This window comes from Cyprinodon tularosa, unplaced genomic scaffold (genome assembly GCF_016077235.1).
Source record: "Cyprinodon tularosa strain WSP-4 unplaced genomic scaffold, ASM1607723v1 ctg71, whole genome shotgun sequence".
NCBI classification, from domain to species: Eukaryota; Metazoa; Chordata; class Actinopteri; order Cyprinodontiformes; family Cyprinodontidae; genus Cyprinodon; species Cyprinodon tularosa.
The window spans coordinates 4767377-4792542 of NW_024039463.1; the positions used below are offsets into that span (position 1 = coordinate 4767377).

The 25166-nt window shown below is 38.9% G+C and overlaps 1 protein-coding gene across 4 annotated transcripts in view; it reads right to left on the bottom strand.

The window, feature by feature from the left end:
* dennd4a (DENN/MADD domain containing 4A) overlaps positions 1-25166 on the bottom strand; it is a 30869-nt gene that overhangs the window by 2506 nt on the left and 3197 nt on the right. Inside the window, exons 2-26 of one of the 4 annotated variants that reach the window (XM_038268857.1) lie at positions 21933-22257; positions 21561-21807; positions 21160-21229; positions 20891-21060; positions 19903-20141; positions 19743-19809; positions 19543-19601; positions 19314-19458; positions 18501-18676; positions 18075-18175; positions 15957-16175; positions 15264-15409; positions 12507-12527; positions 11201-11334; positions 10801-10933; positions 10423-10629; positions 10184-10312; positions 9946-10090; positions 5922-6044; positions 5081-5191; positions 2878-3605; positions 2552-2771; positions 1389-1480; positions 1122-1297; positions 620-1007 (exon numbers count right to left, since the gene is read on the bottom strand). In XM_038268857.1, the coding sequence (XP_038124785.1) occupies positions 620-1007; positions 1122-1297; positions 1389-1480; positions 2552-2771; positions 2878-3605; positions 5081-5191; positions 5922-6044; positions 9946-10090; positions 10184-10312; positions 10423-10629; positions 10801-10933; positions 11201-11334; positions 12507-12527; positions 15264-15409; positions 15957-16175; positions 18075-18175; positions 18501-18676; positions 19314-19458; positions 19543-19601; positions 19743-19809; positions 19903-20141; positions 20891-21060; positions 21160-21229; positions 21561-21807; positions 21933-22243 (4557 nt within the window). In that variant the 5' untranslated portion in view covers positions 22244-22257. Of the gene's footprint in view, positions 1-619; positions 1008-1121; positions 1298-1388; positions 1481-2551; positions 2772-2877; positions 3606-5080; positions 5192-5921; positions 6045-9945; positions 10091-10183; positions 10313-10422; positions 10630-10800; positions 10934-11200; positions 11338-12506; positions 12528-15263; positions 15410-15956; positions 16176-18074; positions 18176-18500; positions 18677-19313; positions 19459-19542; positions 19602-19742; positions 19810-19902; positions 20142-20890; positions 21061-21159; positions 21230-21560; positions 21808-21932; positions 22258-25166 lie in introns of all 4 variants that reach the window. The other 3 variants (XM_038268856.1, XM_038268859.1, XM_038268858.1) reach the window with 3 other exon arrangements.

Below are 25166 nucleotides of genomic sequence, written 5' to 3' on the forward strand. Positions count from 1 at the left end.
TACAGTGGTCACTTAGTTATTTTAAATTGATGTAAACTCTCTAATATGATATTTAATGAAGGTCCTGTGGCTTAGTTTGTGATCATAAGAAGACAAAAGTAAAAAGGTGAATACATTTATGCACAAGATCTCCATAATTCAATAAAAATACCTATAATAATAAAGAAACAGTGTGAATAAATTAAAGTTTGAGATCTTCACAATTCAATTAAGATACCTATAATAAAAAATAGTTATAGGTGATGAATTTAACTCATGGGTTTAAAAGGGTTCATTTGAAGTTAGTTAGGAAATGTAAGCAGAAAGAGACAAAATGGTGATCTTTGAGTACAAAATGGTGGTAGGTGTTAGCAAAAGGGCCCAGAGCTTGCTTCTCATTTCACATTGTTTTGACCAATATTTGCCTCTAACTAACACTAGAAGGCGCCAAACACAACCATTAAATTTGGTCATGTAGACGTTATTCTCTTTATAATCTTAAGGAACAGCAAAGGTTTCTCTCTATACCTTTAACACATTTTTAATGTGGCAGGTGTAGCATTAAAACAGCACACCCAATTCTTAAAGAGATATCAATATAAGAATTGGCTATAGCTGCCAGACCTGCACTGATATCTACCTGGTCATCATGGCTGTGCTGTTGGGAGGCCAGAATAAGAGCCGGCAGGTTACTCGGTAGCTCCAGCCGTTTGAAGTACCACACAAGGTTCCAGAAGACAATGGGATGTTGGTCGACAATGCTTGGGGAGGAGATGGCCTGTTCTCCCTCGTTCACCAGCAGGCTCTCCAGCTCCTTCCAGAGAACCAGGGGGCTCAGGTACGGCACTGTCACCGGATCAGGAGCCGATTCTCGTGCCAAGACTGGCGTGTCATTGTGAACACTCCGGCTGCTCTCCTGCTCCAGTGCAGGAGCTGCAGATGGCTGAGCTGCCTCAGACATTTTAGCCTCAGGGCTGAGCGGCGCAGACGTGTCCTCCTCTTTAACAGGATTACTCCACTTAGATGACCTGGAATGAATCCATTTAAAAGGTCATGGGGTTAAATGGCCCTTTAATTCACAGCTGGGGTTTTTTATGTGGAAAAAAAAGAAAAAGAAATTCATAGCACTGTAAATATGTTACCTATTTTGTGGTCTAAGATCTTGGATTATTATATTAAGGAAAGGCAGGAAGGCAGTGCCACAGAAGGGACAGGTGCTGTTGAGGTTTGAGTCATCTGCTGTCCAGCCTGCCATGATCTCTTCATCATACACCAGACAGTCACATGTCTTGCAAAGTGAACAGCTCGACATCAGCACCTAGGAAAATTCATTATCAGGAGGAGGCAGGAATTACAAATCAAATCCGCCTGAGAAATGTCATGAAGTTTAGGATCTGTAAGTGTCATACCTCCATGGTGTAATTAGGACTGGGCTGGAAGCGACCCACATCAGGAGAAGAATCTGGAGTGCGTGGACCTTTAGAAAGAAGTGCTAAACCACCTAGAGACAATGAAAAACTCTTAAGTAAAAATTTTACTTTGGTTTAACAAGCTAACATATTCTCTAAAATGCTGTTATTTATTTATACATTATTTATTTATTATGACTTATTTATCCTAACCTCTGGATTGATATATAGAAGTTGAGCAGCTTCTACCAAGTAGCCACTAGCCATTTGACACAGTTTCAGAAAATGAAACACAGGAAAGACTGAAAGGAGCTTCCGATTTGGTCAGACTCCCACTTTGTACCATGCAATGACCTGATTATACTTGCATAGATCTCTTTCACAAGATTAATTTAGAAAGGGTAAGATGATAAAATGATAAAGTAATATTGGTGCTTTCAGTGGATCGATTTTTCTAATGACTCCTGATTTGTGCAAGTACCCATTCCACCATGCCAGCCCCCCAAAATAATGTTTGTATAGAAACTAGATAAATAAATATTGAATTTGAGCTAATCTTGGGTCTTAAATATTTAAAGTAGCATCAGTAGCACATCAGCACACCTCTTGTTCTTCATTCCAGAGGACAAACAAAGCAGAGCATCAACCAGACGCTGCAGCTGGACCAATAACAAGACTAGAAACCTTAAAAAGATGGATTCTAGCTACAGCTTAACCTGTCCATCCTACTAAAATAACTTATATTTGACAATTTCCTTTCATTCACATCATATGTGAAACATTGTGGTGCATTTATTGAGGCTTGAACTTTCCATTTAGGTCAAGAATGGGTCAATTTTTAGTTTTTCTGGTCCAGGTTTAGTAAATGCCTGTCTCACGATTTGGTGTGTGCATGTGAATGTATATGCACATGTCTAGCTTAGGAGCCTGCAGCTAGTTGCCAAAAAGCCAAAAAGAGGATCCAACCTCCTGCCTGTTGGCCTAGTTTTCAATAGAACAGCACTCAAATCTTGCCAATACCTTTCTACCAGCTGGAGGTCAGATTTAGACGAATTTTTGTTTTAATAAAAAGAACAATGCTGATGAATAAATTTTCAACATATCTAAGCACTTGATGGCAACAGTACAGACTGCGCAGAAAGATAATACAATGTTCAACCAACCGGAGAAGGAGTTATGTCTGAACACTCTGTTGGGGCTGCTGGGGCTGCTTAGGTTGTTTTGGTGACCTGCAGCAGGGCTTCTCCTGACCCTGGTCATGCTCCCATGCTGAGGTGAAGTAAAGCCGTGAGGATCCAGGCAGGAGTCATTATCCAGCAAAGAAGAGCATTCTAGCTCAGCTGAGGTCAGCGAGGAAACACTCATACGATCACTGTTCCCATCCTGCAGAAAAAAAAAGAAAACAAAATCTTGTCAAATTGGTCACCAAAAACAATCTCAGATATCGGCTATCAGCATGGTGTTACACATGGTTGTTGTAAATTGTTACCTGTGTTAATGATGTTTGTGAGGACAAACGAGAGTAGAGTCGACTGGCCTTCTCAGCTACACCCTTTCCTGCTGATATGAAGCTACTCTTGAAGATATCCAGAGTTGGAGTCAACAGCGAGTCCATGGAGAACGACGAGTTGGAGGGACTAGGTGAGGGTGGTAAAGCTAAGGAAGAAGGTCTATCTTTGTTACACATGCCCAGAGGAAGAGATGGCGACGGCTTCAGCCTCTCCTTGGACCTCACAGGGAGCGAGAGGTGTGTGTTGGAGCGGGTGAGCGTGGAGGACTGAGGGGAGGTGTGAGCTGGTGAGATGGAGCGAAACAGCGGGCTTGAGGAGTTCTGCAGTTCCATACTGGGTGAGCGGCTGTTCAAAGGGCTGATGCTGTTATTTATGAGCATTTCAGTCTCTTCAGCAGGAGGTGTTCTGGGCTTGCTGGGGTCACACTGCTGCTCTGTTCCTGCTGTCCCCATCTCTGACAAAGGCTCTATATCCGTCTGTCTCTTTCTGGCAGATTGTTGCTTGTCAGTGGCTGTATTCTCTTCTTCAACACCGTGTAGTCTGTCAGCAGTTAGTTGATGCAGCTTGGTTGAACCAAGAACAGGGATGCTGAGCATCACTAACCCTTGTCCACCAGACAAGTCCAGAGATTTGGGCCTCTCTTTCTTTGGCAACACTGGAAAAGGCAGCGTTTCATTTGACCTGGAAACAACCCTGGTGCCACCGTCTGTGGTAGAAAAAAACAAAACACATAAGTTTTAAAACATTTAGGTCAATGAGAGGCTGCATAAGCATGTTTCAAATTATATGTAGAAATTTCTCTGATAAGAAGAATATTCTATAAAATAAGTAATTTGTGATTTAAGTTTAAGCAGTGGGGATGAAAATAGTCATCCACAAACAACACCCCTGTTTGCTCATATTTAGCCTTGCCCAGATGTAGCCTTGCCCAGAATTAGCTAAATGGATAAATGAAAGATGATAAAAAGAGAAATCTTCTTTCAAATTTCAAGTATTGTTGTTATAACAGATTACTGACAGTGCAACAGACATAAAACCATCAATGCAGTCCTCAAAAACAGGGTTTCTCTGTATCATCAAACTGTTAGATTTTAAAAGTAATTAATGATCCCACTGATAACCCTCAGACCCATTATGCTGAAGAGCATTAGATTGAACCCATCTGTTTAGCGCACAATTGTCCAGAAGTGCACAGACCGAATAGATGTGTACAGTAGAATTTCCCTGCACTGAAGTAGCACTTCTACCTGAACGTGTTCTCATATGCATCTAAGATCGTCTGCTAAAAATTTCCAAGAAAAACCTCCATGTGCCGAGAACAATTGGATCGTTATGGCTAAATGTAGTTCTAAAGATTTGGTAAAACATCATAATGCCATTTCTTGCAAAACATTGATATTCTGTAGATCTCCTTATGTGTTTTTTGTCATGATCTAGTGATATTTAATAGGGAATACATCTAAAAAAATTGCAATGAATGACAGCCATCTTTCTGAGAATCCTCAGCACTGTCCTAGCTGAAAAACACACAAAAACCCATTTAATGTTAGCTGTTATTTCAGTTGCAATTCAAACAAAAATAATTAATCAAATTGCAAATAAATCATTTCATCCAATTTGTTGCAGAGATGAATTTTCTTTGGGGAATAAGAAAAAGACACAGTGTGTTTTCCTTTGTTGATGGAGGACAATGTTGTCTTACATGAGCATGCTAAAGATGAGATGCAATCATTTTGCAGAATTTAAATCTGTATTATCAAAGGCTATTGCACAAATTTTAATTAATCAATTTTTGTTTTAAAAGAAAATAGCGATGGTTATACAATTTACTTTAAATTATCAGGGTTTCTGCAATGTATGGTTACTTAAGTGAGAAGGAAAAATTCCTCTGATAAAAAGTCTGAATGATTAATGAGGACTACCAAACAACACTGGGACAGTTTTCCTCTTACACAAGTCACCAGCTTACATAACACCACCCATATCTAAAGACTATTAAAGAAGAAAAACATCGAGATATAACAGCAAATGGATGGAGGAGAGAACATTACACCCACACTATGATTTCATTCCACTGCTTTTAAAGACAGAGTACTCATTTTCCTGTTCGCCATGACTCATTTCTCTAGAACAGATTACGAAGTGGGAAAGACCTGAGGTATCATCCTCCTCTATACTCACTGGGCTGCTTTGGTCCTTTTTCTTCTACTGGTGCAGAGTTATCACTCTCTCGGTTGCACAGCCTCTCCTCCTCTTTCGACAAGGAATCGTAGCCTTGATCAGACTGTCCACCTAAAGAAAAGAGCATGCTTTAATCCCTAAAGTCATTCTGGCTTATGTAATTTTTCTTACAGTTTCTTTCTTTTAGAACAAGCTCCGTGCATTGAATCATCCAACTATGTTTAAGGATGCTTATAAAGAGAAAAATGATCACAGGAGTTCTCTTCAAAAGAAAGTACTGACATTGCCCCAAGCTTACAGCACAGCACCCCCAGAATAGAAAAGCAAGAGAAGCAAAAAAGGGACTAGTCTTTTAAAACTTGCACCACACTTACAAGGTCAGCATGAAGGGGGAAAAAAAAGACTAAATAGATTTCCTTCGCTTTTTTAATGAGTTAGTTTTATTAAAATGTTGAGGAGGAAAGATATATAAAAGGTAAAAATATTATTATAAAATTTTATTTTAAAATAATAATATAGATCTATAGATGCTACAGTAATTGTAACTGCATATTTTTAGTGCATGAATAAAAGTATAACAAAATTTGTAGCATCGTCATTTTTCTGAGTGTGAAATGATCAGCAGAAAGTAGCTTGGAAAATAATGGTGCAATTTATTCAAATATAATGATGGATTATTGATGCACACTGTGATTTGAACAGGTTAAAAGTTTTCAAACCACATGATTGATGAGCTTTTAACGTGAAAACTAAATTACATCCAAATCAGATGGGGTTTTAGAGAGAGGGATTAAAGATTTAGACAAAAAACACTATGATGGAGTAGCCCTCATCTTCTTACCTGTACTCAATCCATCATCACTAGAATCCATTTTAGTGAAGTCGGTATCGATGGAGGTGCGTTCCGCAGAGTCATTAGTGCTGTCTAAACTGCCATGGCTGACTGTGTCGAGATCACTGCCGTCTGCAGAGAGACGAGAGGGAAGGGAAGGAGTGAGAAGCTTAAAAAACATGACAGAAATCCAATAGCTCAGCTCACGTAAGAATCACTGGACCGAGAAAAAACGATCATCGGCTGAAAGCCACAGAAACCTCATCATGGCTGAATCAAAACAAACAGATTTCAGTATCATCTGTGGCTCCACAGAATGACGCAATTAAATGTTATTTAACGTTTTGCATTTCTCTGACTGTAAGTTTGACATATTGCAGTTTAGCGTGAAACTGTTTCCATTACGTTAATCAAATTCAGATAAACAGGACATCTACAGCTGCAGCGGCGCCATTAACAGAGTAAAGAATGGTGTTTTCATTAGAACCCCCACACAGCATTCATTACAGTAATGAGATGGTCCATGGTTTGGGGAGAATATGTCAGCATGAGAAACCTGAGCAGTAAGAGAGATCGGGAGGAAAACCTTTTACTCCATTACAGGTGCTGGTCATAAAATTAGAATATCATGAAAAAGTAGATTGATTTCAGTAATTCCATTTAAAAAGTGAAACTTGTATATTATATTCATACATTACATACAAACTCATATATTTCAGATGTTTATTTTGTTTAATTTTGATGATTACAAATGACAACAAATGAAAATCTCAAATTCATCATATCAGAAAATTAGAATATTGTGAAAAGGTTCAAAATTGATGGCCCCTGGTGCCACACTCTAATCAGCTAATTAACTCAAACCACCTGCAAAAGCCTTTAAATGGTCTTTCAGTCTAGTTCTATAGGCTACACAATCATGGGGAAGACTGCTGACTTGACAGTTGTCCAAAAGACGACCATCGACACCTTGCACAAGGAGGGCAAGACACAAAAGGTCATCGCTAAAGAGGCTGGCTGTTCACAGAGCTCAGTGTCCAAGCACATTAATAGAGAGGCGAAGGGAAGGAAAAGATGTGGTCGAAAAAAGTGTACAAGCAAGAGAGATAACCGCACCCTGGAGAGGATTGTGAAACAAAACCCATTCAAAAATGTGGGGGAGATTCACAAAGAGTGGACTGCAGCTGGAGTGAGTGCTTCAAGAACCACCACACACAGACGTATGAAAGACATGGGTTTCTGCTGTCGCATTCCTTGTGTCAAGCCACTCTTGAACCACAGACAGCGTCAGAAGCGTCTTGCCTGGGCTAAAGATAAACAGGACTGGACTGCTGGTGAGTGGTCCAAAGTCATGTTCTCTGATGAAAGTAAATTTTGCATTTCCTTTGGAAATCAAGGTCCCAGAGTCTGGAGGAAAAGAAGAGAGGCACTTCATCCACGTTGCTTGAAGTCCAGTGTAAAGTTTCCACAGTCAGTGATGGTTTGGGGTGCCATGTCATCTGCTGGTGTTGGTCCATTGTGTTTTCTGAGGTCCAGGGTCAACGCAGCCACATACCAGGAAGTTTTAGAGCACTTCATGCTTCCTGCAGCTGACCAACTTTTTGGAGATGCAGATTTCATTTTCCAACAGGACTTGGCACCTGCACACAGTGCCAAAGCTACCAGTACCTGGTTGAAGGACCATGGTATCCCTGTTCTTAATTGGCCAGCAAACTCTCCTGACCTTAACCCCATAGAAAATCTATGGGGTATTGTGAAGAAGAAGATGCAATACACCAGACCCAACAATTCAGAAGAGCTAAAAGCCACTATTAGAGCAACCTGGGCTATCATAACACCTGAGCAGTGCCACAGACTGATCGACTCCATGCCACGCCGCATTGCTGCAGTAATACAGGCCAAAGGAGGCCCAACTAAATACTGAGTGCTGTACATGCTCATACTTTTCATGTTCATACTTTTCAGTTGGCCAACATTTCTATAAATCCTTTGTTTTTATTGGTCTTCAGTAATATTCAAATTTTCTGATATGATGAATTTGAGATTTTCATTTGTTGTCATTTGTAATCATCAAAATTAAACAAAATAAACATCTGAAATATATGAGTTTGTATGTAATGTATGAATATAATATACAAGTTTCACTTTTTAAATGGAATTACTGAAATCAATCTACTTTTTCATGATATTCTAATTTTATGACCAGCACCTGTAAATGCTGAGCACATTATAGTGTCATTAGGGAAAGGCAGGCAGGGAACAATGTGTGCCAGAGGAGGCTGAGGCTGGGAAAAATGTTGCAAGGGTTGAAAATCAAGTGCTCCCTTAGTATCTCAGTTAAATGTATTTATTTGGAGCCACAGATTCTTGGGTAAAAAAAAAGAAAGAAATAATTATTTCCCAAATACAAACACAAATCTTTATATGCTAGTATTGTTGTTTAAAACTACATTTAGTTCTTCCTTTTATTGCTATTTAAACTGAACATGAGGGATACTTTAGATCTAACTGTCAAAGATTTTTGTGATTTGAAATAGTAATTTCAACATTGGCTTCCAATTAAGGTATTATTATGCAGCTTTATGTGCAAAGTCTGTGTACATAAACATCGTATCTGACTTTGGTTTCAGATGCTCAGTGTACAGGCACTACATTTGAATGAATAAATTCCATACAGATTAACTCTGTGTGGTGATTGTCACTATTGAGAAAGCCTGTAAATAGCGGTGCTCTAAAGCACCAAAGTGGAAATAAAAAACAAGCTCTGCTGAATAAATAGTCTGCGCTGATGTTCCTTTCTGCAGACCTGATTGCTCATTGCAGTTTGGCCCTGACCTGTGTGACTGAGTCAAACAACAGGCTGATGAGCATGCCTTAGAAAGAATAATTAATATTAAAATTAAGCAGTGCCTTTTTTAACTCTGCTTCTAATATCTGTTGTTGGTGTGCTGCTGTTGTCAGGAGGAGCACAAGCAAATCTTGCAACCGCATTTTCTTTCTTTTTTCAATTTTACTTCCTTTATTTTGTGCATATGTTGCATAAGTGCCTTTATAGGCTGTGATATATTTTTGTGAAACTAGTTAATCTGTTTTTCATCTAAGATGTGTTTTTTCCCCATTTGCAGTACTACTCTCAATAAAAGAAGGACTTTTCTGCCAATTGCAACTTATTGATTAGTCATGTGACCCACTTTGTTCACTGTGTCCTCAAGGTTGCCAATGTGGGTGAGAGCTATAAAGAGAGGAGCTGAAATTCTATGAATCAATGTTAAGGTGTTTAAAGCAAAACACAGAGTTTATGAAGCAGGATAATAACTTGTCCTTTAGTATCTGTCTGTCCATGGCTAAGTGCCAAGCCCCTCAACAACCTGTGCTACCTGAAAACCTCATGAGCAGAAGAAAGACATGAGGGTGTTTAACACTGCAGCTTTATTTGTAGAATTGGATTGATCAAACATGAAATGAAACACAAACCAAAAAAGATTTCCATGCTTGAACTCTGGTTTGGACAAAATATGTCACTTTCAAGAAACTGCATTATGATTGACAATTTAACCTTCTAATATGCATGAAAACATTATTATTAGAGAAGAAAGTGTAGTGCATGTAAATTAATGATATTTATGCAGGAAATTAAAAACAGCCACAGGTCACTGGATGACATACATTTTGCAATCAGGGTTGCTAATCATTCTGATATTCAGAAGAAAAAATAAAAAATCAAAACTTGAATTTTTGGATGCAGGGGTTTGCCCTGCAACCGAAGATTTGTTGGTTAGAGCCCTGGTTTGGGCAAGAAACTTCACCTGCATTGCCTACAGATGGTTCTCAGAGCCCCTGTGTGCAGCAGCCTTGCTTGTGTCAGTGAGCCCCAGGGCAGCTGTGGCTATAGCGTAGCTGACCACCATCAGTATGTGAGTGAATGACTGAATATAGTGTACAGCTCTTTGGTCAAGTCTCCTGACTAGAATAAGTGCTATTCAAGTACAGGTCATCTACACTTTAACCAGGAAGGTTTGTTCAGTGTTCTCACCTGAAAGCTGAGGGTCCTTGTTTGGAATCGGTTGTTTTTTTCCAGCTTGCTTGAACTGAAGCACACCGAGAATCACGTTCCTCAATTTCCCCCACAGAAAATAGCCTCCTCTGGTGGTGGAGGGCCAGGTACTCTCTAACACAGCCTTTGAAAGCAAAACAATGCAATAGCATAAACTCTCCAGTTATAACTAAACAGATAAATTTCATACATTTGTGTTTATAACAAAAGTTCGCACCTTGTTATAATATCCATAAGTTATAGCATTGGGCTGAACTCCCGCCTTCTTCATCTCAAACAGCACCCTGACAGCCAACACTGGCTGGCTGTACTGACCACACAACTGCAGTAACACACGGTAGCACACCTGGAACACAAGACAAAAAGAGCTCTGCTAAAAACATACCAGAAAGTTGTCTCATTGGATTGGAACTAAATATATCATCTTCGTTATTTCTTTATAAAGTGGATCCATACCTCGTCAGGAGCCTGCAGCTTCTTGTCTTGCATCTTCCTTAACACATCATAAGCAGTGCGCAGGGCTCGCACCTTGGAGTGGCAGTTTCCCACAAATCCTGGCAGGCAAATAAACCACAAGCCGTAACAGTGGCGCAGCAAACACTTTGACCACATCTGCGGCATAGATGAGTGTGTTTTGGCCATCTTCTGCGCTGACTTGATCTCCTGCGAAGTTATACATTTATAGTCTTTTAGCATACAAAGTTGAGTCTTGGTTTTATATTTATAACTTTGTCAATAGATGAAGACAAGTGAGGCAATCCTGGAGACAATCTTTTACATTTAAAAAAACATGAAATAAAATAAGTCAAGCAAATCACGTATTCTATGTCTAACCTGTTTGGAGCGTCTAAAGATGGCTGTAGGACTGGCTGGGATGCTGTGGCGTGATGCGGTGCCTGCTGACAACGCATTTGGTTCTTCTAGAGGCTCCAAAAACTCAGATCTCAGCACAGGGAATCCAGAGTAGCTGCAGAAACAGATCGATATTAATCATAAAATAATCTGCAGTAGAAATAAAAAAAAGGAACACTATGAAACAAAGTCTTGTCCTAACAAATTCAGTGGAAGTGGGATTGAAATAGGTGCATGGATTAGTTTGTAAAGGGTCCATTATCCATGTATTCTACTTGAAAATTGTCAAATGAACCAGCAGAAGTGATAAAATCATCAAAAACAACCTAATACTAAGATTCCTCCTCTTTTTAACATCCATGGTTAAATTGAGGGAAAGTACCTATAGCACAGGGGATGCTCCTCTCCTTGAGGCAGAGGCGTCAGTTCCGGAGGGTTGATGTAAACTGTGTGCTCACTGCGGTGGGATTCATCCAACTCGATCAGTCTAGTGTCCTCTGGCCGTTCGCTGTCCATCTGCTTAACAAGAGAAGTACATCCTTGTCATCATTCTTCATCTTTAATCACCATAAATTTAAATTCCACCCATTGCAATAATGCATGCTGTATTAACAGTGTCTGAGGCTGTATGAACTCTCATATCTGGTCACATGAGGGTCAGTAAGAACTAGAAGATGCCAGTAATAGTCCATCTACATTAGAATTATGCCACTCCGTCTAAAGAGGGGCACTGCCAAAAGGCAGAGGCTTGATCCCATAAATCCACCAAGACTAAATGAAAGTAGACTGCACTGACCTGGACAAAATTGATGCTGTGTTGCCACAGAGACACTGAACCATTTGATTGAGACACTTTGGCAGCACTACTGAGTACTAAGCAGCCACATCCAACCTGACTGATCTGCTGTTTGAAGAGAGCTGCACAAAGCTCCTCTTCCAGCGTGTCAGAGAAAAGCTCCAGCCAGGAGCAGCAAACTGGCGGATTTTCAGAGTCAAAGGTATTTAAAACTGTTTAAAAGAAATCAAAAGAGCCTGCCATGAAAATTTAAAACAACTCGTCTTATCTTTTTATCACTAGTTTATTCCGTATATAAAATATCAATACTATGACAGGAGCTAAACAGTCCCCCCCCCACAGTACAAACAAACTGGAGAATTATTTTGCTTGGTGGAGAGGATGATTCAGTCAACTATCTCTGACAGACCTATTTGTGTTCCCTGTGGTTCTGCTCAGAGCTTCTCGGACCGCTGTCCTTCCCCTCACACCCCTAAGCTCTTACTCAATCATGCATTTGTTGTCAACGTCAGCAGCAACAATGAATGAATCAATGCTTCCACTTCTCAATAATAACTGGAAGAAATGAACATCAACTCTGGACCTCCAAATGTTCTTGGTGGATTTGAATGTGACTTCCTCATTGCACAAGTTTTGCATGCACAGAGAAGATTTCTTTTCTCTATAAAAAGAGGAGCAGGAAGTTTTGTCATTTTATCTCTGTGTGCAACAAAGCCTTTTGACAGACTTTGTACATAAAAACTTTTAAAAGACAAACAATGAGAATGACTTGCCATCATTCCACAGGATTTCAGAAAAAGACAAAGGAAAAAACACATGACACAGACATTCGTCGAAAGAGCCAAAAGACGGACAAACATTTATTTATATCACACTAATTCTCTATGCTTACCTTGTTCCCAGAGGTGAATAACTATCAGAGAGAAGCCACAAGGACAAAGAGGACAAAGAGATGGAAAAGAAACCACAAACGGTAAAATAGCGGTACAAAGTGACATATGCAGTAAAACATTTTGGCGAAAAATATCTTAGATCTATTGAACTGGCTTATCGTTTGTTTCTTTACAGCAATAGGTGAGATCATAATGCCTTGAGGTTTTTTTTGTACTTCTACCTTAATAAGGTCAAAAAACCTGTAATACCTCAGAATTTGACAATAATACTTGAATTAATCACATCCAAATCAAAAGAAGAAAAACCTTCAGCACTAAGCTAAACATTCACCTCCAAGAACAATAGTTATGAGGTGCCCCCAGGGACATAAATCAGAATTAACTTGCATATACACATATTAAATTACACTCTTCCATATAATATACTGAAAACCTCACACAAACACTAGTAAAAAGCTCTCACATAAACTAGTGAAAACATTTACCTCTTATATAATCTACTCAAAAGCTCTCATACAAAGTAGTGAGAACTGTTCATATAAACTGGTGAAAAGCTTTACCTTTCATACACACTACTAGAAAGCTTTCATATACACTATTAAAAAGCTCTCATATACACTACTAGAACGCTCTCATATACACTATTAGAAAGCTCTCATATACTGTTAGAAAGCTCTCATATACACTATTAGAAAGCTCTCATATACACTATTAGAAAGCTCTCATATACACTACTAGAACGCTCTCATATACACTATTAGAAAGCTCTCATATACACTACTAGAAAGCTCTCATATACACTGCTAGAAAGCTCTCATATACACTATTAGAACGCTCTCATATACACTATTAGAAAGCTCTCATATACACTATTAGAACGCTCTTATATACACTATTAGAAAGCTCTCATATACACTATTAGAACGCTCTCATATACACTATTAGAAAGCTCTCATATACACTACTAGAACGCTCTCATATACACTACTAGAATGCTCTCATATACACTATTAGAAAGCTCTCATATACACTGCTAGAACGCTCTCATATACACTACTAGAAAGCTCTCAAACACACTACTGGAAAGCTTTCATACACACTATTAGAAAGCTAAAATATATGGTCCCCCTCCTTTAATTTAGGCAAACATTGCTCAAATATCACAGAATCCAGATCGTTTGTTGTTGATGAAGAGAGGAATAAACACAGTTTAAGATTTGCAGCTAAATTAATTTGTTTCCATATTATGGAACTGCTATCAGGCACTTCCCATCATCTTATATCAGTAATAAAAAATTATAAATACAAATTTGGTATTTGGTGACTTGACTTTTATTTCTGTCAGGCTGAAGTGAAAAAACTTGGAAAGAGACTGATTCTCTTGGCGTTTAGAATAACAACACAAAACAGCATAAGAAAACCGCATTTATCTTTTTTATTTTACAATTTTGTAAACAACAGCGGCTGATTAAACTAAATGTCTCAACCTTGTATAATTTTACGACTTTTTTTTTAAACCAAGAAATGATCCGAAAGGCCTGGGAAAACACCGGAAAAGGATCTCTGTTGAAGCAAAAACATAAAAAATAAAGTCGAGTAATGCCCATGCTTCTGTGAGTTGTTTAGCGGATAGCTGAGCATGAATCAATAATTTTATTTGATACAATTTCGGCCGGAGATAGCACAAAATGTACGGAGCTAGCCAGAATGACCTCTGTTTAAAACAACTTCCGGTGTAATGACGGTCCTTCCTGTTTCACTGAAACACCTTCCGTTTCAACTGAAATCCGCTAATAGCTTTTCAGTAGTATGTATGAAAGCGTTCTAGTAGTGTATATGAGAGCGTTCTAGTAGTGTGTATGAGAGCGTTCTAGTTGTGTATATGAGAGCGTTCTAGTAGTGTGTATGAGAGCTTTCTAGTAGCGTGTATGAGAGCGTTCTAATAGTGTATATGAGAGCTTTCTAATAGTGTATATGAGAGCGTTCTAATAGTGTATATGAGAGCGTTCTAATAGTGTATATGAGAGCGTTCTAATAGTGTATATGAGAGCGTTCTAATAGTGTATATGAGAGCTTTCTAATAGTGTATATGAGAGCGTTCTAATAGTGTATATGAGAGCGTTCTAATAGTGTATATGAGAGCGTTCTAGTAGTGTATATGAGAGCTTTCTAATAGTGTATATGAGAGCGTTCTAATAGTGTATATGAGAGCGTTCTAATAGTGTATATGAGAGCGTTCTAGTAGTGTATATGAGAGCTTTTTAATAGTGCATATGAAAGCTTTCTAGTAGTGTGTATGAAAGGTAAAGCTTTTCACCAGTTTATATGAACAGTTCTCACTACTTTGTATGAGAGCTTTTGAGTAGATTATATAAGAGGTAAATGTTTTCACTAGTTTATGTGAGAGCTTTTCACTAGTGTTTGTGTGAGGTTTTCAGTATATTATATGGAAGAGTGTAATTTAATATGTGTATATGCAAGTTAATTCTGATTTATGTCCCTGGGGGCACCTCATAAATAGTGGTCACTTTTTTTATTATATTTATATATATATATATAGAGAGAAATAAAGGGCTTAATTTATATGTTGTTGTTTTTTGCAACATCAGGCATAGTAAGTCCGTACTAAATTGAACATCTCCCATAAGAAAATTTCTGCTGGAACAGGAGATCATCTTAGTTTAAAATCAAAAAAATAAGTGAATCAAAGCTTGGAAAGCGGCCTTAATTTTATATAGATTAGCTGTGACCCTCACCTTATCAACACACTCATCAAAGAAAGCCAGGCTGGCATCTTTGTCACTGACAAAGGAGCACTCTTCAATAAAGCGGCTGAACATCTGAGTCTTGGTCATGAGGGAGTAAAACCTCTGATGGGAACGGTCTCTGCTCTTCAGGAACCCTATGCAAGAAAAAACATAACTTCATCAAGTATTTGAAATTATTAGCATTATTACAAAGATGCTGTCTTTAATTGGAGACTGCACGGAAAAAAGGAGGTCAAGTAGTACATTAAACCAATATTTTAGGAAATGAGCAGAATGCTTTGAAACAGGCTGTTCTCCAGCTCTGCTTGCATAACAGCCCACAGATGTGCAGGGACATTGTGTTATTAATCATTCTGCTTCTCTGACTTGTCATCCAGGCCTAATTTCCACAGAGGCTTAACTTAGATAGTCGGAATTCATTTAAGGCAAACCTTTATGCAAGAACCGACATTTAAACAAAAACCCCTACAGCAATAAATCTCAAGGCATGGAGAGTAATAGCTGGTCAGACAGGATTCATTATTACTTAATTAGAATATATCTTTGCAAGAAAGAAAAAGATCTCTACTCAGATACAGCACCTGATAACATTGTTTAACATTCCTATCTATTGTAATGCTTTATGAACAAACTTGCATGATTTATTTCTCTGATGCAATGAAGGCTGAGATTAAAACCTACCTTGGAGGTCAAAAAGGGAGCTAACATCAGTGGTCTTCTCAGAGGGGGCCTGGGTGATGGGCTGAAGGAAAGAGCGGTAGCCTCGAAGGATGGCAGCCATGAAGCGGAGGAAAGCTTCCTGTATCTCAAGCTCAAGCGTGTGGAGGCTTTTTCCTCCATAAAGCTCATTATCAGTCACCATGTGGTCCATCTGCACATCGTCCCGGTTTAACTGACAACCTTACAGAGAGAATCAAACAGGATATTATTCTATTTTGGTCAACACATAAACATGTGGCATATTGAAAAGTGCTGAAGTCTCACACAGACACACAAAGGAATATATTTCATGCATCAGCAAACCACAAAGTCTCTCACAGAGAAAAATATGTCCAAATATTACAACAGCAATAAGAAAAATCCATTTCAGAGTCAGCATCTCCCATATTGTGAGGTCTGTGCATGAAAGGCACCACAAGTTGTAGGGTCTAACCAAAAGTGTTTTTTTTTTTTTTTTCGGAGCGATCAATATCTATCTAGACTTTTTCAGACGTCCAATCAATAGCTCTAAAGAGTTTAGTGTGGAACAAAGTAGAGCATAGACTTGCTGCCTGACTGACACGAACAACAACAAAATAGAGGCAACAATTCAATTTCCCAGTTACAAATGTAAGTATGTAAGTAAAGGTTTATGTATATAGCAAATTTTACATAAATTGGGGTCAAAAATTGCTTTACAATCATGCAGAATTAGAAGATAAAACAGTAAAAAAATTTCATAATATAATAGGCATAATAACACAGACCAAACACAGGAGTTGTTAAAAAGAGGTGCAAAAGAGATACGTTTTGAGCTCACTCTTCAAAGCATCTACTGAATCAAGGGAACGTAACGAGAGTGGGAGATCCGTCCAGAGTCTTGGTGCAATGGCCTGGGAGGAGCGATCTCCTCTAGTCCAGAAATTGTTAAAAAAGGACCGTGAGAAGATTCTTTTATAATGACTATTGTTGCACCGATACCGATACCAATTTCGGACGGGGCCCCGATACTGCACTAAAATGGTGGTATCTGCGAGTACCACCAAATAGGGCACCGATACCCTTTTGAGAGCCAAACGTTTATTCAACTATTGTCACCCATTCTAGGTAGGAAATAAAAAGTTTTTACTGGATTCACTTGGTATTAGTCTTTTTCCTGCTTCACAAAGGTAGGCAGCAGCTTGACAAAGCCATTATTTACATCCAAGTAGTATGCAGTTCTTCATATATAAACACACACCAATTTCAAACAGATGGTATCCGTATGGTATTGGTATCGGCTGATACTGCACAGCAAGGTATCGCGGCCAATAAAATGGCATCGGCGTAACATTTATAATGACCTCAGTCTTCATGATGGGTTAAATGAAAACAATACACTTCTAATAGAAGAGGACACCAGAGTATGGAGAGATTTAAAAATCAGCACCAAAATGTTTAAATTAAAATGAAAAAGAAATGGGAGCCAATGTAGACACTTGTAATTTGGGCCCCTGTGTTTATTTAGTTAACACTAATATTCTTATAGTCAGAATCTAACAGAAAAATCAAAGGTTTTCTCAATATCAAAAAGGGCTTCCAAGCTCATAAAACTTGGCAATAGCTACAGTAAAAAAAACCCAAAAAAGTTAAAAAAACAAACCAACGGACTTCTTTTTCCAATTAAAAAAGCTTTGTGGATGGGAGGCGAAACATCTTCAAACTTGGAAAACAAAGTCAAGTGTTTTTTTTGGAATGACTATGACCTTGATGGCTGAGAATCCTCACCTGTGTAAAAAAAATTCTGCACCTGCTCTACCTCTTCTACCATTCTTTTTGATTTACAGCTTGCTGCAGATATGCTCTCGCTGAGTCGGATGTAGGACAATAAAAACCAAAAAAGGAAGAAGGAAGAAACTGAGCATACCATGGCTGTCAGGTGTCCTCAAATAAAAGGGAAACTAGTGTCACATCATACTTATTTGAATCCGTGGAGCTGATTTTATATAACAGTGAGCTCATCCTTCTCCACCATCCAGGCTGACTCAACAGACTCATGTGGAGATCTAAATTATGCATGAAACCGCTTTAGAAAATGACACAGCATCGGACTGGACTCACCCTCTGTGAGCTGCTGATGGAGCTTATTCAGGCTATTCAGAAGATGTTTACAGGCTCTCCGAGGCAAATTTTTCCATGTTAAAGCTTTCTTTTCATCTTTTCTGAAACCACAACAGATGGTTTTCATTACATGGGGAGGATAGGTGAGAAATATTAGAAAAAGATAGAACAAGTTCACCGACATTAGCACTGACATCTTAATCTCTTTGCAAAACTGTCTGTGTTGATGTGGGAGGCCTGTGTGTTCTGTGTAGTAAAATACTTCACATTCCAGCTACAATCATTACATAAGAGAGGCTCCTACTGACAGAAACTGATAACCTTGGAAAAAACTTTCAGAATTACATTAAACAAGGAGAAATGACTTTTGGCAGGGTGTATTAGAGTTGATCTATCACATGCTGTTTGTAGTCAGAGGTCACTTACTGGGAGATGGTGTTGGTGTCCAAATCAACACAGCTGATATCAGCAGGAGGCACATAAAGGTCAAAGTATCTGGAGTCTAAACCCACGATAAAAGGGCATGGTGCGCTAAGAACATCTGCCAGGGCCAGCGGACACAGAGGGATGTAGGGGCAAGGCCAGTGGAAAGGAAAGATCATCTGAGAGGAGAGAGCAAACAAATCCATAAGTCAAAAACATATGTACATACAGTCCCAGTCAAATGTGTGCAAACCCTGAACATCGGTATAAAGGCACCACTCATTAAGGTCATTTAATACCATTCTTATAGCTTGTTTTTATCCACTTCACCAATTCTAGTCAGAAGGGGGAACAAATATGGAAAAAAATGGTGATCTGCTGTAGATTTGAGAGCAACCCCAATACATTCAAGGTTTTGCACCACTAAAAAAATAAAGAATGTATTTTATGGGATTTTCTCCTCAATAAGCAAACAATTTGGTTCCAATGCAGCAAGAAAAAACTCAATAGGACATTTATCACATGGATGAGTGGATATAAATGATTGAGCTGACCTGAAAAAACAGACACAGCAGGAGTTACTCTTCTGTACTTACCTTCAACTTATACATATACATGGCTTTTAGACCAAATGTCTTAGTTAAGAGTCCTTATCCTACAAGAATGGTAGATTAAACTGCAAATTTCTACTTTTATGAGATTTAATGTAAGATAATCCTTAAAAGGTGGACTGCTCCATCGCAGCTCTTCTTTGGCTGAGCACAACAGCATTAGAGATCATTCTCAAAAAGGAGATTTAAAGAATCAAACACTTACGGACACAAGGGCCTCAGTAACACTGGTGAGCACTGCTGGGCGCAAGGAATGAACCAGGATCTTGTGCTCAGTGACGGCCAGCACCAGCAGGGTGACTGCATTCTTTGGCCCCAAATTGAGCAGTAACGTGGAGAGGCTCCCACCGCTGTAGCAGGCAAAATAAATAAATGAATAAATAAAAAAGTAAAAACAAGAAACAGATTTCAAAGAAGAACTTTGAATTCTCTACCTGAGAGGCAGCGGAGAGGACACGGGTTGGCTCAGAATCAGGCTGTCGTGTGGCGACAACTATAAGGGATGACCATGTTGAAAAGTTAGCTAGTTAGTGTTAAGAGAGCTATGGAGATAAATTTAAGATTTAGAGTTAAAAATATGACATAGAATAAATAAATTACACAATAACAGATGAAAATAATTTTGTTATTGCACCTGCACAAGGATTCTTGGCCTCTGGATGGAGGGAAATGGAACATGTTTCATGAAGTGAGAGATGTGCCTAGAAGAGACAGATTCAAACGTTCCATAAAATTGTTCATTAGACATATGAACAAAAAAAAAAAAAACAACAACATGTAAATATGAAGCTTACTTTTCAATTGGCAGTGCATGCGGTCCAGAGATGGAGTATCTGTATAGGAAGGTGAGAAAACTCTTGAAGGACTGAAAGAAGGGCCAGTGGGAGAGTAAGCAGATGCTCTTGTTGCTGTAAACATTTCTGCTGCTGTCGGGTCCAAGGTGGCAGCTTGGCAGGCCGAGTTGTGAGCGCTGGCGCTCCGAAAGATTCTCCTCTGGGTAAGGCTCATAGAACTGGATAGCTGCTCCATACACCTGTACAAAAAAGAGAGGTCAAACTGTGAGTACAATTATCTGCACTAACTATGCATTCTGATAAAAAGGAAGCCAGTTGACAGTTAAAGGAATCTAGTGATACAGAAGATATTTAGTATGATAAATTCACAAAATCAGTGGGTAAATTAACACATCAGTCTGTGGCACAGGAAAAAAAAAGCTAGCCTGGAGACAAGAAGTAGCAGGCAAGAAGAAAATGGGCACTCTGGCATTGAAACTTGCACATCAGCCCAAGTGCTGCAGAAGCCATTCATTATTCAAAAGACAGGCTGCACAAAAAAAACTTTTATGCTGCATTGCTTACAAGACTTAACAGCCTTTTAGTATTCTAAAACAGCTTTTGGACTACCTTAGGTTCCAGTCAGAGCCAGAAATTGATTTATATTGTCTCCCATTCCTGGAAATACTGCTGCACCTTATGAACGAGCAAACCCATTATTGAACTCGATGCACTGAAAAAGGCAGACGAGGAGAAAAAGATGCTAAAACTAAATTTAATTAGGCAATTAAAGTGGGACGTGTGTTTTAAGAGGTGAAGAAGCTGAAATAAACTGCATGGAAACACCCTAACAAATGCTGATGCAAATGAAACTTAGCCTGAAGAGAGAAGTGGTTTCCAAAACAATACTCTTATGAAAGCCTGCTTTGGTCGGATTGCTCTGTTTGGATACAACTTCTACAAAAATGTGGTTTTTGATTAAAAGAAACATACAAGTGGGTGGTTTTACCTTTTCTCCAGAAGCTCCTGTGAGTACAAAGGTAGAAAAAACAGGCAGAGAGTGTTTGGTGTGAGCTGGCCAACACTCAATCGTTGCCCCCATGGGCAGGCAGAACATAGGGACTGACTCAGGCAGTGGGAAAGACTCATAGTCCTCTTCAGGATACCTACACAACAAACCTGAGCTCAAAACAGACAGAGTGGGTTTTAGAGTGCTGGTCTTTTTTTTTTTTTTTTCACTATGAAGTACTGACACATTGGAACATATGAACAACTTACCTGCTTTGTAAGCAATGGTATTAGCTTTAGCAAGAGACTTCTTATAGCAAAGGTAGACCGAAGATCCCCACTGAAGAGTAAAGACAAAACATAACATACAGTATAAATATAAACCTGCATTATTTATAGAACGGTACATGGCAATGTTAAATATGCTTTTCCCTCAAACCTTTTCCTCCTATTATCACTTTATAACCACCAACTGCAATGTTATATTTTAGGGTTAGATTATCACATCAAGACCGTATAGTGATAGTTTTCTGCAGAATGCTTTTCTAAACTGGGGACAGGGAATCTGGTGATAGTTGATAGATGGAGGTGAGTATGGGAGGAATACCTCTAAGAGGCTAAAAGAGATTTAAAAGGCGCTACATGTGGAATTTTTGCATTTTCTGTCTCACCATGCTGCTGTTAAGGTTCTTGTCCACCTTGCAGAAGGTGTGCGGAGGCATCTCGCCTTTGCCAGGAACAATGACGCAAACATCAGTTACAGCCAGGGACGTGTGAGGCTGGCTCTTCGGCGCTCGCCTGTATGTGATGTAGATGCGCTGGGAGGAAGAGCTGCTGATGTTGGCTGGGCGGCCTGAGGGCGTAGTCTGGACAATGTGGCATCCAGGCTTCAGCTTCTCTTTCCACTCATATAAAACACTGAAATACAATGGAATGTAAAAAAAAAAAAAATGTATTTATTTTTAAGAGCAGACTGATGTATCCTAAAGTAGTGAAGTGATGCTGTATAAAGAAAGGAACAGCCAGCAAAGATTATTCCTTACCCCAGATCTGTCAGTGGAGGCTTATCTCTGCCTCTTTTGTAGCACAAGAAGATCTGTGGGCCCCTAAGGCTAGCTCCATTAAGCTCTGCTGAGAGGCCTGAGGGGGTGCTCTCCACACAGGTGAAGCCCAGGGGCACTTCTTCACCGAGGGATCGTATCACTACAGCAACATCGGTAATAGGGGCTTTGGGTTTAACAGGCTTGGTGCCGGCATCATCAAAGTGAAGGTCCTCCTCCAGGGGCTTGAATGAATCGGTGAGGCCAGCAACCACAAAGTAGTCAGCTACACGGGGCCCTTTATCCTCCATCATGTCCCATTCCCACACTAAACGGATCAGAGAAGAGTGGAAGGTAGAAATTCATTATTTATTTTTCCATAACACAAATTCTAGTCCAGTTTTAAAAGAAGAGAAAGAGTGTTTCAGTATCATAACTACACTGAGCAGTGAAAGATAGCTAGATATGTTAACTCCATGTCCCCTCAATTTTATGTTAATGCTTTAAAGTTTCAAACCAAGAAAGTTAGCAACCCTTAAAAAATAAAGAAATCAGTTTTTACTAAGTTTTTCCTTAACTAAAAGAACATTTTGGTCTGGACAGAAATGAGATGAAATAGCACTAAGTAGAAGGTCACCAACACCTGATGGTGCAAACTGAGGATCCATTTATTTGGGCTGAAAAACAAAATATTTTTACACAGGAAAATGTTGATTTGATGTTTTTGTGCTTACTTGTGAAACTGACCCCTGCATGAGCTGCTGGGGTCAGTTGTTAGGAGAAATTTGAGTACTGATGCAACTGGTAGTTGTGATGGAAATGCTAATCAGGACCGGAGCATCAGCATCTAGTTTTTCCAATTGCTCTGCCTCAGGCACAGAGAACCCTTTAGTCAGCAGTGAGGGCTACAGAGAAGATCCTCTGTGCTCTAATCCCACCTCTAGCAGTCATTTAAGAAAACAAAAAAAGACAAACATCTTGCTGGACTTTGTTACACCCAGGAGCCAGGTCATCAAAGCACATACAGTAGAAAGCTGCACCACATCCCTATTGTCAGGGACCCAGTGAATATACTGAAGGTCTGAGATGGATGTGTATTAATCTGACCTGAAACTGCAATGCCTAACCCAAATTCTGAAAATGATTCACTCTTTTAAAGGGAAGCTTTTGTCACAAAATGTGATAAATTGTGGTAAATGATAAGCAGACTGAGCTCCTCAGAGGGTGTTTTATAGTCCCTCTACTGGTTGCCGGTTTGTTAGGTCTCAAAGTTCTTACGATGTCCTTCCCAGCAGGGTTAAACGGCTTTTATTTCCAAATCCTCATTTTATGAACTGCAGGCATTGTGTTATGCACTGATGTCCAGGTTTGGGATTATTTTCATCTGCTTTTTTGGATGATTTATGCTCACTTTCCTTGACTTTGGTCACAAAGACGAATATATCTATAACGAACTACATCAACTGTTAGTAAAATCATTAACAAGAAGGTTATATAGAGTTCAGTAATGTATCAAATATTAAAAAAGGAGCAGAACAGGGTAAGAAAATAAGCTGTCCTTACAAATGTACTTTATATTACAGAAAATAAATAAGAATATACACCATCTGGAAGCATTTAACATTGATGTCTGGAAAAACCCAATCTTTCACCAGAATATGTCTGCCTAGGTGTCAAAACTGATTATGTTAAATAAAATCCATGTTTAAGAAGAAAAAAAACAATGAAAAATAATTCAAAATGAGTTTGAACAGTGTTTTGTTTCCAAGCTTGGAACAAGGTAACTTTCATGCAACATTTTTCTGGGCCTCAACAATATTATGATAAATGAATTTGTGTATTAGCAGTGTCTGTGAAACAGCTCGCTGTGGGTTTATCACAAAGAACAGAGCCCTGCAAGCCCTCTGAGCACTGGCGCAGCTTATTCTACTTCAGCTGAAGAGTCTGCTTTATCTCTTTCAGCAGTCCCCCCACACTCATCACTTGTTTAGTTTTTTTCCATCCCTGCGATATGTGTGCGTTGATGTAAAGTGTTTCCCCCTCCCTCTGTGCTGGATATTTCACTTTCAAGCACCATGGTACATTGGAAGCTGTGGCCTTGCCTCACCTTTACACAATTTTTCTTCTTTGTTGATTTAAATCCCAATAGAGTGGTCCATGATTAGACAATTCAGACATGGCGTCATGTTGTGATTTAAGAATTCAACTGAAATCATTTAATAGCCTACAAAAAAAAAGAAAGGCAGGCATATATAAGGATTCTGTTTACTGCAGATTGAAAGCAGCGTTTTTTTTTTAAATCATGACTCATCACCTTAAGGGTGATCATAGGCCCGTAGTTTAGAGTTAAGCAGGGTTTTTTAAATTAGTAATCTTAAATGTTGAGACCTGAATATATGTATGATGAATCTTAGAAATATTGCATAGACACAAGCTAAGCCTTTAGGATGGCCTCGTTTTCATGTTGCACCACTTATTCTATTTTAACTGATGTGAGGTGCATCATAACAACCGAATACCTGCAGTAGTGAAATATTTCCTTCTACACCCAGATTTGTCTAAAAGAGAAAATATTACTATTGATATTTAGGATACGTTCTATACACCAATGTATTCTCTAGTTGCCTGTGTGAGCTCAGAATATGTCAGCTAAGCAGTCAGTTTTGATCTTTCAATACAGCTGCTCTGATACATACGGATGAGGATTAGGGCAATTGAAAAAATAAAAAAAGTTAATTGATTTTTTTATTTTATTTCAGTTTAATATGATTAAAGTCAGAATTCTGACTTTTTTTCTCAGAATTCTGACTGAAATCTGACAGCTAACAAATATGTTAGCATCTTTTTTAGAGACTAAACTAGCTCTCTTATTTCAATCACCTTCTGCTCTTCCATTAGTGAAATAGCATCACCAGGAACCCCTCAGGGACGTAAAAAGTTGCCTAATTGCGTCATTTTCCACCAATGTGTTACTGGCCCTCCCAAACAACTCCCACCTTTTTTCAGTTAAACTGAGTGCTTCCACATCTCTTCCTTGACAGTGCCCATCCACATTAATTAATCCAAATCCAAAATTCTGAGATTAAAGTCAGAATTCTGAGGAAAAAAAAGTCAGAGTTCTGAGATTAAAGTCAAAATCCAAAGAAAAAAGTCAGAATTCTGAGAAAAAAGTCAGAATCTGTAGAAAAAGGTCAGAATTCTGACTGTGTTAAACTGAAATAAAATGTAAAAATCAGT